Genomic DNA, 17,232 nt, shown 5'->3' with positions numbered 1-17,232 from the left:
TCTCCTAACTGCCTGTAAGTGCTTCATGTAGTCAATAAAAACATATTTATGCTTGAAAATGTTTACTTTATATCTGCCAATTTTGGTTGAACAAGTTTTATTCTCTGAAGCTTTTAAAACTCATTATAAAACAAAAGAACCTTGTAAGCTTTAAAAAACCCCAAACAAACCAATATGAAGTGCATGGGCTACTCCCACTCCTTCAAAAGTTAAATCAGAGTATCTCCCTTTGTATCATTTTGTTAACGTAATACCAATCAAAAGAAAATCTGGAAAACAAGTAACCTAATTGCTCCTGGATACCTGAAACTTTGCCAGGATTCCTCAAGTGATAAAGTACACCCCATGCTTCGTAGCACCAACGCAATAAATCCAAAGTCTCATAATATTTCCACAGATATTGCACTTATGCTGCAAAATGCATTAGGTGTGGAAGAGTTTCACCATTTTCTGGAAGCACCTGTGTTAGGCATTTCGTTCACATGCCTGTGGGAAAAACAGCCAAGGCTTATAAGCGCATGGCCACACGTCCAAGGCAAATCCAAGAGCTGTTAAACGTGTGGTTGAGCCTCTGGCCTCATTGAACAGATCTGGAAGTCACAACAACCTGTGTTTACCTGCCACCTTCTCCATGGCCTGGCAACCTCTCCCCCTGTCCCACTGGGCACCCTGCATGTGTGCTACATATGTAGGTGACCAAGCAACGTACAGATGGAAGTCACTCAGTTCCCATCTGATGGCTGCAGGAACAGTGGCAGGGAGAGGGTCACAACAGTTCACAACCTTTGCTACCACTGAGCACAAAGGAAAGAGAGCACAGGCTGCCTAGCAGCCCTTGGAGCAGTGGCAAATTGCCCTGAGCTACCTTTCCTCACAGGGAGGAGACGAGGAGTCACGTTTACACGCACTCATTCCACAAACAGAGAACAAAATGCAAGGTCTCACAGACCATCAGATTTACAGTACACACACAAATCAGCTATACCGCGCAGAATGAAATGGCCCAACCATCAGGTAAAAGGAAGGAGGAGTGTTGTGGGGTACAACCCTCCCCCCAGGAGTACTGTGCCCAGCCAGAAAGCCTCCATCCTGGTCACAGGAAAACTACTCCACTGCATGGTCCTTCCGGCTGTGCTCCAGACACAAGGTAGCTCCAGAAAATGTTTGGAAAACATTTTTAAAATGTAATTCCACCTCAACATTTTCAGGAAGAGCTGAAAAACAGGGCCTGTAAAAATGTTTCTGCATGTGAATCTATGAAATCACCATTCCAACCAATTCTAGCTAACCTTTCTTCCATCATTTCACACTCTTCTCACCCCACGTCACTATCACAGCAGAAACTCTGAAGCAAAGAAATTATGAGGTTTCAACCTTTTTTTTTTTTTGCAACAGTTTTCTAAGAAAGTCATTCCAAGGCGAATAAAGAAAAATATGACCCTCCCACAGGCTCTTAACTTACTCTTGCAGAGTTTCCACTCCTTTTTCCTTATATTGCAGCTCCTGCTTCATTTGTGCCAATTCCCGTTTAAGCCTAGAAAGCTGAATATAACAAAAGAAAGTAATACTATGTAACAGAAACTTTCATAATAAAAACAATAGGTTTTCAAACAGAAAAACTAAAGTTACTTTTAAAAAATTGAAAGTGATAATCTATGGTTTTTTTTGCTTTAAAAATTACATTAAAATAACAGAAGACACCCTGAAATAATAATGAAATCCAATCAAACAGTGGTCATAACACTCAGCTTTCAAAATATTCATTTCCTCATCTACTCTATTGGTTTTCTATCTCCAATAGCTTATGCTAACAGACAGCAAGTTCCAATCCATATCATTTTTCTCCCCTTGGAGCAGACAGACACCTCTTAACTGCCTTCAGCTCTTTAGTCAACCTAAAACAAGACTGAACATTCAATGCTGTTAATTTTTCAATCTGGGAAAACGATACCACTGGCAACAGAACTGGCCTCTCTCCTAGAAATGGCAGCATGATTTTCTACAGTTATTTTCACATTGTCCTGTCCTCTCAATACCCTCACCAACCAACCACCTGGATCCACCTAGTACACATAAATCAAAAGTGACAAAGCAGCAATGTCCCAAAAACATTTTTTGTTGTTTCGTGAAATCAGTCACCTGAGTAGGTTAGGCACACCTTAGAAGGGCACTATCAGCTCCAAGAATGATCTGCAAAGAAATAGCTTCTTGCCCTCCAAAGCTGACAGATACCTGAGGGCAACTGGGGGAGGAAGGCTCAAGGGACTACAGACAAATGGGGGGATCTAAGGTGTTTCAGTGTGTGGTGGTGAGGCATAAGGATTAACCAAGAGCCCAAGAGGGGCAGGGATGGAAGAAAAAAAACTCTTTTCTCAAGCTATCAAACCCGGTACTTTTTCTAAAATTCACCCAGAGAGCTCTTGATTTCTCACACGCACATCAATAAATGACAAAACTATTACTAAAAGAGAGTAAAAGAAAATTCCTGCATACCCAGGCATAGATTAATTTTATCAGCTCTCCTCCAGGAGTAAGGGGTCTCACAGCAGTTCCAGGAATGCAAAACAGGACTGCCAGAATCCCACTATCCTCCATGGTCCTCCCTCCCATGGGTATTCTTGCGCTTACCTCAAAACTCACTGCACTAAACCGCCCCCCCCAAAAAAAACTATACCCTTTTCAACTCCTTTAACACTCACCAAAAGGAAAAAATGTATTACTAATATCATGTACACAAACGCTTTATAGTGTATATTTTATTTTATTACCTGAAACAATGCCTATGGACACATTCAGTTGAACAGGTTATCCTATGCACTTAATAGGTAATTTTCTTTTAAGATGCAGGAAGAGATATAAGTAGTCATGTAAGTGAAGACCTTTTTTTATTTTGTTTAAATATTAAATAAATAAATAAGGCTTATTTTCTTGTTTAGAATACGCAGACATTTAGAGTACGTAAAACAAGCAAACACTAGTCAGCACGTAGTAAACATATACAGATAGAACAAATGCCTTTGAAGGGTGGCGACGGGATTTATTTTCAGAGGCACTCATGTGAAAAGCGGTCACTACAACAAAAATGGAATGCTAGCCTGCAAAGATAAGTATTTTTTGTTTATTTTGTGAGCGAGTGCCTGAAATGCTAAGTCCCATTTTATCCCTTAATAAAAAGAAACGTACTATTTAGAAATAGGTTCTAGAGCTTAATATTATAAACTGCTTTTTATAATTGTTTACAACTGCTATATCAGTTAGCTTGAAACCAACATGCAGATTTTAACTCTTTGCTAAAGCAGTATTCCCCTTCAGAAAAAAGAAAAAAAAAATATCAAATCTTAAAAATTTATCATTTTAATTATAGAACTGCTGCCTACTGTTAGAATGCTTAAGCTCCCCTCCCCCTCACAGAGGAGCTCTGGCCCAATCAGCTAAAAAGGTCTATTTGGCAAACACGTCTACTGAATTCTGAACAGATTTTCAAATAAATGGCTAAATCTAGAGTTCAATGACATCCATGGAACCCCACTGAAAATGGATAAATGGAAAAATATTAAGACAGTGGGTCCGAAAGGTACTTAAGGAAGAATTTGGAGGCAGAGTTTTTACTACTTATGGCAGTTCACAGAGAGAGAGCAACATCTGAAATCCTGGCTGAGTTTACCTCTGACATCCATGACAAAAGTCTTTACGCTTGTAACATGGAAAAAGCATTACTGTGCAAGTCACTGAAATGCAGTAAATATAGACTATTTTTAACAGAACAATAGGTCAGTGTAGAAAAGCGTTTAATATTATATTTCTAAAAATGCGTGCAACATCCTATGTAAATACTAAGGTAAAAAAAACAACCAAACAGAAAGAAACAAAACAAAACATAGTTCCCCTCCCTTCCCCATGCCTAATTTGTATTTTTACAAAATGAAAAAAAGATTACTCACTCTGTCACGGCGGCTGGCTATTTCTGCTTTAATCTGATATGGGTCATACTTGGTATTAGTTGAAAATCCAGAGAATGCTAAACAGATGGAACACAGCATTTTATATTAATTTTTTTTCTTCTTTAATACACTTGTTAAGATGTGGCATTATTTAATAGACTATTGCATTCATTCTTCATGTTACAAGTCATTAAGTTTTAAAATAATACTCTGTGCTAAAGTATGACTGAAGAATCACCTTTAGCCTGCCTGAAGTTGTTTTTTTGTCCTCAACAACAATAAAAATTGTACACAGCAGTACTGCATATTGTCTAAAAGCAACTAGCTTCCATGACAGGATGGTGACATTCACTGATGGAATTTGTGCAACATTAACAATTGCTAATTGCTTCCTAGGTGTGTTGGATTAACAGTATGATAGGGAACAAAGTTAAAAAAAAAATACTATTGCCAGAACAAAATTCCATCAGCTACAGAGAGAAGTCAGGCTCTTCTCAATGACAACCAATGGTAGGACAAGGGGCAATGGGTTCAAAATGGAACACAAGAGGTTCCACTTAAATTTGAGAAGAAACAACTTCTCAGTAAGGGTAACAGAGCACTGGAAAACGCTGCCCAGGGAGGTTGTGGAGCCTCCTACTCTGGAGACATTCAAAACCCACTTGGACACCTTCCTGTGTAACCTCATCCAGGTGTTCCTGCTCCAGTTGCGGGATTGGACTAGATGATCTTTTGATGTCCCTTCCAATCTCTAACATCCTGTGTTTCTGTGAAACCAGTCACCTCCCAAAGCAACAGCACAGGGAACCAACACACAGATCAACCTCTGGCAAGGGAGCTCTGCACACAGCGTATCCAGAGTTGGGCAATGATTTCATGCTGTGGAGTTACAAGCTAAAGCCCAGAGAGATGAAGTAAATGTCCCAGAGGCCAGGCTGGGCAAGATCAACCATGATTTATTCAGTGAGTGGTTCACAGCAGCACTGGCCCACTGAAAAATGCCTGGTATGCCAGCAGATGGGGTTGTGTCATCAGACCCACCGCCCTTTTGTAGAGCTGAAGGCTGCTGCTTTGAAACCTCTATCTGCATCTGCACTGAGCCTTTTGACTCTGGAAAGAAACACGCACCATGAAGGTCATGTCAAGCGTGCAGGAACTTGCCAAAGTGAGTAGTCATGCCTGGACTAATTCTCTAAATCCAGGATTTTCTATGGATTTTTTTTTTTTTTTAAAACAGTGCTGATCAGGACTGAGTCACAAAGCTGCTGCACGGGCACCTCCCAGCCAGCCCACAGCCACTGAGCCCACGCCACCTCCCACTCACCTGCACAGGACACCGAGTCAATGGCAGCGCCCACAAGCAGACAGAAGGAAAACAGCTTGTGAAGTTTTAGTTCTTTTAACAAAATTGATTGAAACAAGTGGTGGCGGAAGCAGGAATATCCACAGCCCAAGCACCCAACTTTGGCCATCGAATTGCACTTGAACTGGGAGCCTAAGTGAGCATCCCAGAGTGGAGTGGAGGAGTTGAAATAAGAAAAACAAGTGGAGAAACCTTTGGGAACCTTGAGTAGAGAGCATGATTAATCCCCAAAGGGATTTTTTTTTAAGTATCATCTAACTCATCAGCCCATCTCATTTTCTCAAAACAGACGCACATGACCTTAAACTAATATCAAATATATTAACACTTCTGTAGAAAATTAAGATTCTTTTTCACCTCAAAACAAGTGAAAGGTTTAAATGATTTTACAGGATTTCATTATCAATTCCAGAGATACACCTAAAAAGCTATCAGAAGTGAACTGACACAGCATTTGCATTCAGGCTACAATTTTGTCATTTTCAGTCATATTTTATTGCTGTTTCAATAAACTGTTTTTCCAAGAGCTTTAAAAATATGAAAAACTGGTGATATTTTCTGGTATATTATCATCTTCAACAGAAGTTTCTTCCTGTATATTCCCCTGAATTCAACAAAATATCCCACAAAACTGTTGCGAATTTTAAAAAAGGCCAAGTTCCTAGAAAAGTAATGTAATAAATGCATATTTAGATTTCATCATCTAAAGAAATACTAATGACACTATCACCCTATTCCAAGTCTTTAAACCATAAAAAATCTTTAAACAATAATTACTTTTAAAAATCTCTTTTTTAATAAGAAAATTAATCTTTTGTAATAATTCTTAAGAAACTTGGACATAACAGGGACAACTAGCCACAACTGTTTAGTTATGTCACAAACTAAATCACAGAATACGTATGTTTTAAAATAAATAAAAAGATAATCCCAGTTCAACAGTAAAAGAATACTGGGTCAAGACCATCTGGGACACCTCAGCCCTATAGAACATCTTTTATTCAGGATTTTGGCATACATATGAATTGCCTGGGACTAATAAATACCACTGGATCGATAGCTTAACACTTCTATCCAGTTGCCTGCTTTAAACCCCAAGCCACAGTTAGGTTTCTTGAACATTTTCAGAAAGGGTAAGCAGAGCTTCCTGTACTTATCAAGTACTTGGCATCTACCAGCAAACCCTGCAGTTAAACAATGGCTGCACACACGGCCCCTGGAAAGCCACCAGCACAGTGAAACTCCACTCTGTTTCCACGCAGCTGGTGGGTGTATCCATTGAATACACTTCTTCGGACAAGACTGTTTTGTCTCTTCAGCAAAGACACCTTTTCCTGTTGCACCAGCCATGACAGCAGTGCACCAACTTAAGATTTCAGGAAAAGTGTTATCACCTACTTCAAGCTACCAGAGTAAATCAAAGCTCTGCGACCTACACCACAAGCATTAGGATCAGAGGTGGTATCCAAGAATGAAGTGCACTAATGAAACACCACTTTTGTGGTCAGAGGTACTCTTGACCACACCACCTTGTCCCCACCTCTTTGTGAAGTCAGTGAACTGGCCATGGATCCACAGAAGGCTTCCCCTAAGCTGATGGTTCCCCCACATGTCGAGGGTGAAACAATCTATGAATTTAGGAGTGCAAGTAGGTGGCTGGTCTAGCAACATTCAGTCTTGTCTTTGTTGCCTTGCACAAAGTATCACTACAGCTAGAGATGCCAGTTGGGACATATCCCTGTTTAATGGTAAAAAAAGCATATTCCAACAGACCTAACAGGAAACAGAAGTCCCTGAGTAACAGGGTCAAAGGACAGCACCTCACTTTTATAGTCAGGACCTGCATTCAGAGGAGAACTGGGTGAGGGAAACACTTCACACGATTTTTTACACCACACATTGAGAGAGGCAGCTGAATAAATCAAGAAAAGACTAGTAAACTCACAGCTGGCATAAGAACGGCTGTCATCCTCACACATCTTGTGCAATTGTTGATATTCTTCTTGGGCTAGTTCAAAACGCTGCTGCTTTATTTGGTAAATCTCTTTCTTGGCATTGAGTGCCTCCTGGGCAACTATTAAATATTCCTTCAGCATGCGTTCCTGCTCCCTTCTCCATTGCTCCCGTGGGTCCTCAATTTGTGTGAGCTCTAAAGAGAAAAGCATAAAAAATAATAAAACAATTGTAAGGCACTATCCCACAAAGTACAAATTATTTTGTTAAGGTCTGTTCTCAACTATTACACCTAACAGGGCAGTGCTCAAAATCATTCCAGCCTGGACAAGAAGAAGGAAGGATGCAGACTGGAAGAACAGGAAAAGCCCTTTTGAATATAACAGGCATTTAAATTTGATTCTTTTCTTTACAAACGAGAGCAAACCCAAAGAAAAGAGTCTTTTGGCTCTAACTTCCCGTTGAAGCCAGCTTGAAAATTATGAAAACTACCTAAAAACCCAGAACCACATAGGAGAGGAAAAGGTATCCCAATGCTTAACCCATAACTCTATAAACAGTTGGAACAACCTTAAGATACTACATATAACTGCACAAGTATAATAACCTAAAAGGTCAGTGACTATACCCGCATAATTAAGAAGAATAAGGTCATGCAACAGAAAAGTTAGCATTTTAATCTCAAATCCATAAAAGCATTGAAATGGCTTCTTTTTTTTCTTCTTAAGAAACAGCACACTCATGTTTTCCCTTTTCAGAGTTTAGAACAGTTTGTGTTCAAACATAAATCAAAATCAGGTTTCCAGTAAAAAAAAAAATCTTTCCTGTATGTAATTACTACACAGCACCTCTTTGCAGCTGCAAAGACATTTGATGAGGACACATGTATTAAAATCCTAAAAAAATACTGGTTCATATGTTTGTGGGTTTTTTTGTGGTCATTCTCAAGCTAGCAAACGTGTTTTACATGAGGATGTCCATGTAGATTCTGGTGTTTAAGTGAATGTTAATTTCTGATGACTGAGGCTCTATCGGTAAGAAATCATGTCAGTGTTCAAAGTAGTGACAGAACCTGCAGCACAGTCAGGAGGTGAGTACCCAGTCACTCTTCCCAAACTTTGTTTCTCACAAGAGACGAAAGCCAGTTATGTTTTGTATTAATCTTCTGTACATAATTCAGTATATTCAGTGTCAGCGATAAAACAACAAAGTATAAAAGAAAGATTGAGCCCAACACTTAAAGAATTCTAATGGTTTGAAGGCCATGCCAGCAGCTCCACCATTTGAGAGCCATCTGAAAAGGACATAAACACACACACAAAGCTCATCTGTGAACAGTACTTGCAACGGATTTCTGTATTAGGTTCCTAAAAATCTTTTCTCTGTACAGCTGTTATTTTTCTCTCCCCACAACTCCTCACATTGCAGCAGTATAAAGATTGTGCCTACACTTCCGCAATTTCTCCCTCCTGCTCTACATGCAGGGCAAACGGAAGAGAACAGAGGTGATGCTGCAGGCCATCCTTCATTGAGGGCCTGGCAATTTGCAATGCTGTCTACCTGTCTATAAGTATTCCTGAAATCTGTGCAAACTTAGTATTCTTAAAACTGCTAATCCCCTTTGGAAAACTATGCAGAAATTAATAAATATTTGTGAGACAGAAAAGCTGGATCCTAGTAAGTGTCTCTTTTTGAATAGGATATTAATAGGTCTAATCTCAATCAACAGCCAAATGTTGTGGTGTATCACACATTAGGTTTCTGAGGTCCTACACTAAAGGACATTGCATCTCTTACCAAATTATTTCAGAAGAATTCTCAAAAGCTAGAAGCATTTATCTGAGGCAGAAAACTTCTTCAGTACAGTACTGATATTCTCTTCTGTTCTATGAAGTACAGAGGCTTCACTTTGCCCTGGATGTCTACACAAGTTTGCCATGTAACAACAAAACTAAAGCTACATTGTATGATAAAATGAACTTCCTTCATTTCTTTATAACCAATTAAAAAAAGTCAAGAACAGCCCCAGAAAAATGCAGAGAATATATTATTCCCTCGCTGGGGAATGCCCAGCTGGCTAAAGGAGACTTCAAAGGCTCCCAAGACTCAGAGGAGGAGGGAAAGGAATTCTGCGGCTGGCAGCCGCCAAGGTTTTTAAGCAATGGTTGGACAAAAGCCAAGAGCAGCTTAGTGAGGGTGTCAACAAAGTACTGAATTTAGAGAACAAGATGGAGATCAAGGTTGGAAGTACCATTAAGATTTACAGAAGATTCCTCTGTTCCTGGGGTTTTTCAATATGTATGGAAAGTTACTGCCTAGAAGTCTTTTTTATTACTTTCTGGGTACACAAATATAGCAAGAGGCTTGGAAAAAATCAGATGTATTACTTTTTCTATTTTAAAAGGTCTAAAGGCAAAAAGCTAGGGACAGTGCACAAAGCACAAGAGGTCCCTGGTCAGCGTAACTTTAGAAAGACCCTCTTTGAATTATCCCTTGAATTTTCTCACAGTATTTCTTGAAACCGAAGCACTTCTGTTTTGTCAGTTAACACAGAACTGCAGCGCTGTATAAAGCATTTAACCTGGTCACCCAGAAAAGGCAGTCTAAATGTTTTTGTGTGGAAGTCGCTGTTTCAAGTATTTTAGACATAGTTCAGAATACAATGTAGAGGGACTACTTTCAGAAAAACATTATTCAGTTCCTACACCATCTCTGCCACTTGTCTGCCACCATCTCATGCCACACGATTGTCTACTCTTTAGATCTCGCTTCTACAATGAGGTTAACGCAGTCCTGATGGGTACCTTTGTTGTCCCCGGTTTAAAACTGGACTGAGTATCCTACTGATTTTTGAATAATGACTATCCAGCTGTAATATCAGCTCTGTCTTCCCTCTTAATATAAATCTTGCTTGTATATACAAGCACCGTATTAGCCTAAGGGTGACAAACCCATTTTGTTGTGACAGTTGAATTACTATTTAGGATAATATCTGTGGCCTGCAAGTAATTAGTTATCATGAAAGAGACAAATATTGCAACCTTGTTAATTGCAGAATGATTCCCTCCACTCAGTTCAGCACTGGCCCTATGAAGTTTCTATTCCTCTATTCATATATTACCTTTATTTAATTCCTAATTTGATTAGCTTTACTTTCCCAGACCCATTTATATAAATCTTCTCTTTCTGTGCCTTCCCACTGAGCATTTGGGAACTCAATTTCTCTCTGCAAAGACTCTTTTGCTCTCAATTGCATAGAAAAAAAACGCAAGCCAGATCTAACATGACTACAGTGATTAATAACCTTTCTGTAAGTTCAAACTGGATGTCTGTGGTTAAACAGCTAATAACAAGGCCTAAAAAGCAAAAGAGAGTGACTGCTTCTGCATGTGATGGTGATTGTTATTCCTATCAAAGATGCCTATCAGTAGGATGCTTCAATAGCTTTTTTTAGTCACAGCGTTGCACTGGGAGTTCAGGTCCTACTCACATATACGGACTCCTAAAGCCTTTTACAAAGGTCAAAACCTGCCAATATCCTTGCCTTTTCTTTTTTTTAATAGATACATTCACACACACATACCTAAGTTGGTGCAAGTACACTCCATTACCATACTCCAATGTAAACCGCACTTTTTATTTAACTTCAGTATTAATTAAAGTTTAATGACAGTTTAAACAGCAATCATTAAGCTACTACTTCTTTTAAACTGAGTTATTGTAAGAATTATCTAACGGTCTGTTTTTATTGCCTTTCAATTGCCTCGCCTGTCTATCCTTGCAATCAGTGCATTAACAGCTCTTTAAAGTTTATTATTTAATTCGTGATCTTTGTTAATTTCACAACAAATAAGTGCCTGTGTGGGTCAAACAGTATCATGGGAACATTTGTTACTCTGTTGTTTGGGGGGTTTGTTTGTGGTTTTTTGTGGTCTGTTTTGTTTTGGTTGGTTGGTTGGTTTTTTTTTTTGGGGGGCGCGTTTTTTTTGGTTGGTTGGGGGTTTCTGGGGGGGCGTGTTTGTTTTGTTTCAAGATGTAATTGTGAAACCACAATACACAATTCCAATAATGGCAGGAAGCCAAAAACTATTTCTACACTTTTATTTTTTAATTGACTTGATTTCAAGTAGATAGTACTGAGGTTGTTTTTGCAGATTACACTATTTAGCATTGCTGTGATAGTCTATATAGCCACTTTCTTCTTTCCTCCCTCCCCGCCAAGTGCCAGTTCACACAATATTGAAAGCATTCACTCATTGGTGATAAGAAGCTTAATGATAGCAGCACAACAGTAACAGCAGCAGTAGTACAAAGCTGTAAAGATAAGACAATTTTTTTTAAATAGAACTGGCAAACATGCCAGTCACTGGCAATACCAAGCTCAACAATATTCCAAAAGGGAAAATGTTGGAAATTTCTCCCTCTTGGTTTCCAAAAGGGACATTTGTTGTCTTTTTGACCGCACTTCATACTGTATTAAAGCATAAAATATACACGGCTTAGGAGAGGATGAGATTATTTTGTTTCATATGCTTCTAATTAAAAATCGTCACTTTTCTCTCAATTTATTTTGGTTTTCGATACAGAAGAGTGAGCTACAGATGACTGGAACAATAGCAAATACACGAGTATATCATAAAAATCTTTTAAGTTGATATATGACAAGTTGATTAAGTTGACAAAAAGCAACAACAAAATTATTGATACTCCACAGTATAATAAAGCAAACCAAAATACTTTTATACACTATACCTCAATGACAGGTTGTAAAATTCTTTACAAATGGAACGATTGTGCCCCTATTTGAAAGATGAGAAAACAGACACTGCAAGAACCTACTTGCATACATTTTCTCACTGTAGCATAAGGTGCATAAATGGTTTCAGAAACAAAGTTAGTGCCATCACTTAACACCAGTTTGCTAGGATTCCTCAAAACAGTCATACATCTACTCACGATTTATGTGGTCCATATAATAAACTCCAATCTGTTGATCGTAAACAGTTTCCCATCCTAAAGGAAGCTCATCACCGACACAGTCAGCAAATGTCAATGGCTTTGTAATCCTGTAAAAATAAAAATAAAACAAATAAATACAAAAGGTGCATAGTTTACAGTGCAATGAATATTATTACATGTTTTGAAGATGCCTCCATCATTTGATCACAAACAAGTCACGCTGCTTAGGAATGTGCTAATGATTACAAACATACAGTTTCAAAATAAAATTTCATTTAAATATGCTGACAGATACTCTCTGAACAGGTAAGACAAGCTTCTCCTTGCAAGTTTCTATGTTTAACAGTTCAATTACAATGGCATGCAGTCCTGCCAGTTTTTCTCCCATATTGCAAAGAACACAAACATGAAGCGGGAGTTCACAACTGCTAAAAATTACTAGAAGCTTTACAGGCTTTAACTACTTTAAGGTGCCAAGCAGTTTAATTGTTTGTTCTTTAAAAAAAGAGGAAAAAAATTAAGAAAGCACTACATGATAGATTTCTCCCCTTTTCAGTTATACATTTCCAACTATTAGTTATATTTTTCTTGGTCCAGACTCATCCAAATTACTTCCTCTCTCTCTCAAAAAGCAGAGACAAACATCTCAGAAGAATTCTGAAGCTTTTAGAGCAGAAACAGTAACCAGTAAGTACCAACATTACTATCTAGCAGCTTAAAATATCACACCCCTTGCTAGGCAAACTCTCGATAGACCAATGGGTAACAGAAAACCAAAAGAACAATTTCAATATTGACAGGAATGTTGAAAATAATGGGTTACAAACTCTACAGAAAGACTCTAAACCAACACTGTTGTAGAAAAATCAGGGTATACAAAAAACATAGGAAGAACAGATGCAAAAAAAAAAAAAATCCTTAACATTTTCTGAATCACATGTATTTCCCAAATCATTATTTTATTCGTTACTTAACCCCTAAGATAATATTTTCCTCTAAATGCTGCCATAAAATTTCTTTACAGAAAAGCTATTAATATAATCATTTCAATTATACATGGGATATACATCCAACACCTTCAACATTTATTAAGACATTTCTAATAACTAGAACGAAGACAGTTTTGCAAATATTAAATACATGCATTAATTTAGGGACTGACTTACATTCAGCATAACCTGTGGCATAACAGTGTTTGGCATAAAATGGAAATTCTGTTTGTATGTTATAATGCCCAATCAAGGTTTCCTGACACCAGATTTGGACTATGCTTACAAATACACTGCGGAATTGAGAGATCATTGGGAGGGGTAATTATGCTTCATCTGATAATACCTGCAGAAAACAATAACTTCATCTGAACTAAAACACATCTGTCCTTGAACTAGAAGTCCTTCCCCACCCCAAAACAAAACCAACCAGAAGAATCCAACGGGAAAGACTTCAAATGATGAAAATACTACTACAGCTACCTTCTAGCTATTCCAATGGCCCAGTAAGCACACCGTTTAAACACCAACAAAAAGCACACAACTTCACGCACAGCAAACCAGATAAATGCATTTACCTGCCTCCTAAAATTATTTTAGTATTCTTGAAATAAATTAACTACAATAGAATTTCAAAGAAAAGTCCTAACTAGCTTAAACGTAACGTTTGAACAGCTCTGTACAACATCACAAAGATAAAGTTATTTAGGTCAAATAATAAAGAGCTTGATCATATGGTATGGATTCTCAAATGTGTATAAACAGTTTAATAAGATGAAGACAAACTGATGCACCACTATTTAAAGTAAAAATTTTCCATTCCTGACAAATGCATAGTTTACATCATGTAATCATGCAAATCCAAAGCTGCTATATTCAAGAAAGAAAATGTTACTATGGACTGGCATATGCATTCTTTCAGTAATTCATCTAGCAGTCAGGCAGACCAAATATTGCCAAAATACTTCTGATCTCCTTGGAATTCAGTCAAATATTAAAAATATAACATGCATCATTTTTTTTTAAGCTCTCATGCTTTTTTTCTGAAGACATCATGTTTACAGTTTCTCGAAGTAGTCTAGACATTGGCTCCTACATTACCACACTATAGACAAGATTTTCTTTGGAATGAGTTATGAGACATGCTTGCCTGTTATACAAACACACCCTCACTCTTTACTCATAAATAAAACCCACACATGATACCCTAACCTTTCACACTACAAGAACTTTAATTCAATGCTCTCCATGATCCCACCAGGGCTTCCAGGACAAGGACAACGTTCACTTTCTGGGAAAGGGAGACTGAAGAAAGCCAACGCATCTGGTCTAACTGGTTTTCATTCCAATAGTATAAAACATGCATGAACAGTTTAATTAAGAGTTTTGAAAGAAAGCTTGTCAGAAAAAGAACACATAGAAATCTTTCTTCCAGATATTCAGACCATTTACAACCTGATGTTGCACATTTTAAACTATATTCAGAGTTGCTCCAAATTGGATTCCCTTCAGACAGGGAATAACATCACCTTGATTCTCGATTCAGTCACATATATCTATGTAGCCTGAACCTTCTTCATTCAATTCACCTAGGTCAAAATACGCAAAGCTAAAACTAAGAATTGGAAGATTGGCCCTGTGTTGTGTACTGGTTCAACTAAGCCAAGTGAAAAAATACATTTGTGGTTTAACTAGCACAACTCTGAGACAAGATCATTTTTTTTTTTCCAGTTAGGGAAATTAAGGGCTTCCAGAAGAACAAACGGAATAGATGCAGATACGGATATTGGAAGTCAGCCCTAAATTACAGTAGTAGACTGCTGAAATCAAGTATCTTCTGGAAATACTGCTTTACTTTTTTTTTTTTTTTTTTACTTTTTTTTTTTTTTTTTTTTTTTTTTTTTTTTTAATATAGCTTAAGCACTAGAAAACAGGACAGGTCTTTTCTGCTTCTATATAAAGAATTCTGCAAGGTACATCTGTTAAAACATCACAAAGTATGAAAATAAAGACAAAAACTTTTTCAAGTATTACAAAGACAAAGACAGAACAAAAATGCTGCATCTTTAATTAAATAAAAAACTAACCAGGGCTGCCCTGAACTACACTATTCGCAGTAGCAGAGAAACAAACTAAGGCATTTTATCTGTCACTAGTGATCATCTCCTGTCCCTTCCATGACAATGGAAAGACACAAATAAGAAGGTTCTGAACTTCCAGCTGAAGACAGAATTCCTCTGGGAACAGTTTACATCATAGTTGTGAACACTGGATCTACAGCCCAGGTACAAGTGACAGTCATCCACAGGGGCTAATTTTGCATTTATCAAAGAGCCAACCATAACTTCAGATTAACTGATTTGCTGATTCTTCATTATCTTGAAATGTTTACCCTTTCCAAAAGTAATGATGCTCTTCAGACATTATACACCTAATCTTTGCAACTCTGAAACCCTCTAAAAGCAAGTACAGAAACATGTAAGAAATCTTCCATAACCCAAATTCTGCAAATCAAGCTAAGAGAAAAATCTTTGAGCATTGTCATGTGCCTTGGATCTGCCACCACTAACTCTTCCCAAATTAAATGTTTTCATTAAGAAGAAATTACTGTTTCTGACTAAGAGGTGTTTTTCCTTCTCCTTATTTCATATCTTTATCCATTACCCATACACAGGAGGATTCTAGAACTCAAAGCTGTAGTAATGTACATGTAGCAGCAACAGATATTTCTTGAATGCATCAGTACATTGCGGGGAGTCAGTCGGAAGGAAGACAGCAAAAGTCAATGGCTAAATATCACTTCAGATAAATTACTGCAAAACTTATCTCAGCTTTAGTACACTTAATTAACAAACTCTAAATTCAACCCTCCAAAATAACACAGAAAATATCAACCTTTAAATAATACAGGAACACTTCTGTGTTCAAAGAAAAAGGATACTTCAACTCTCCAAAACACAGCTGGAATGTTAGCTTGTGGCAGCAATTCCATTGTCAGGGATTTTCAAAAACAAAACTAGATCACTAAAAACACAAGGCATCAGGAAACATTAGGTAAGATCCATAGTCCTCCCATGGCCCTGATGCCACATCAGAGGGCTCTGGCTGCTTGAAATCCCTAGGTCTAATTGAGCAAAACTTCTCCTGCATGGAATTAAATTAAGACAAACAGAGCCTGGTTTTGGAAGATCTTGAACAGGAAATCAAAAAGGTGTTTCCAAAGCAGAAACGCTGCTGCAAACTAGCTGCCATCTCTCAGACAACATGTAGATGCCTAAATTACATCCAGGGTTACTCTACCTTCCAAAGTTGGCCTGAATTTAAGAGGAAAGCACTAACCACAAGGGCTAATTATGAAAAAGAACCAACAAGTTTTGAAGAAAAGCCACCATATGTAAGGGACACAGAAGGAAGGATGCAAGAACAGCAACAGCCAACAGTGCTTTTATTCTTGTTCCTGATTTTGGTCAGGTCCAACAGCAAAGAGAGAAAATGTCTAATAATACTCGATACTCCTCAACAAACAATTAGGAGAGATATTCTCTTAAATTTGATCTCAATCTGAATAGCCATCTAACGGGATAGATGGTTTTGCCTGACAAATGAAAATTATAGGCTAAGAAACTGCATTAATTCATATTACAGATCAGAAAGATACCAGGCAATTTAAAAATGAGTAATAGTATAACTAGAAAAGCATAAATATTCTGATAAATCTAGCAACAGTTTATCCAACTAAAGTATAACGGTGAGTATATTACTGAAGTCTCACAAGGCGAGAAAGAGAGAAGGCAAAAATGACAAAAGATGCTCACACTTAAAAGCTTTTTGGCCAGACATTTTTTTCTTACTTCCTTTCAAATATGAATTTACATTACAGCCATTGTTATAAAATTCAACTAATCCTCTCATCTTGTGGTGTGGCTCTTATTCCCCGCAACCGCACAGCAAAAAAGAAAACCTAAGAAACTGACCAGGAATGGAAGATGATACTTTGTTGTTTTGCAAAGATAGACAGGAAGAGCTG

The 17,232-nt window shown here is 37.8% G+C and overlaps 1 protein-coding gene across 4 annotated transcripts in view; it reads right to left on the bottom strand.

The window, feature by feature from the left end:
- WWC3 (WWC family member 3) overlaps window positions 1-17,232 on the bottom strand; it is a 102,865-nt gene that overhangs the window by 52,475 nt on the left and 33,158 nt on the right. For all 4 annotated transcript variants that reach the window (XM_082043027.1, XM_082043024.1, XM_082043025.1 and 1 more), the window contains exons 2-5: window positions 12,214-12,323; window positions 7,250-7,453; window positions 3,942-4,018; window positions 1,463-1,542 (exon numbers count right to left, since the gene is read on the bottom strand). In XM_082043027.1, coding sequence (XP_081899153.1) covers window positions 1,463-1,542; window positions 3,942-4,018; window positions 7,250-7,453; window positions 12,214-12,323 — 471 coding nt within the window. The remainder of the gene's footprint in view (window positions 1-1,462; window positions 1,543-3,941; window positions 4,019-7,249; window positions 7,454-12,213; window positions 12,324-17,232) is intronic.

The sequence above is a fragment of the Streptopelia decaocto genome (genome assembly GCF_964273445.1).
Source record: "Streptopelia decaocto genome assembly, chromosome: 1".
NCBI lineage: Eukaryota > Metazoa > Chordata > Aves > Columbiformes > Columbidae > Streptopelia > Streptopelia decaocto.
The sequence above is the reverse complement of the archived record's forward strand: the minus strand, read 5'-3'. Positions and strand labels throughout refer to the sequence as shown.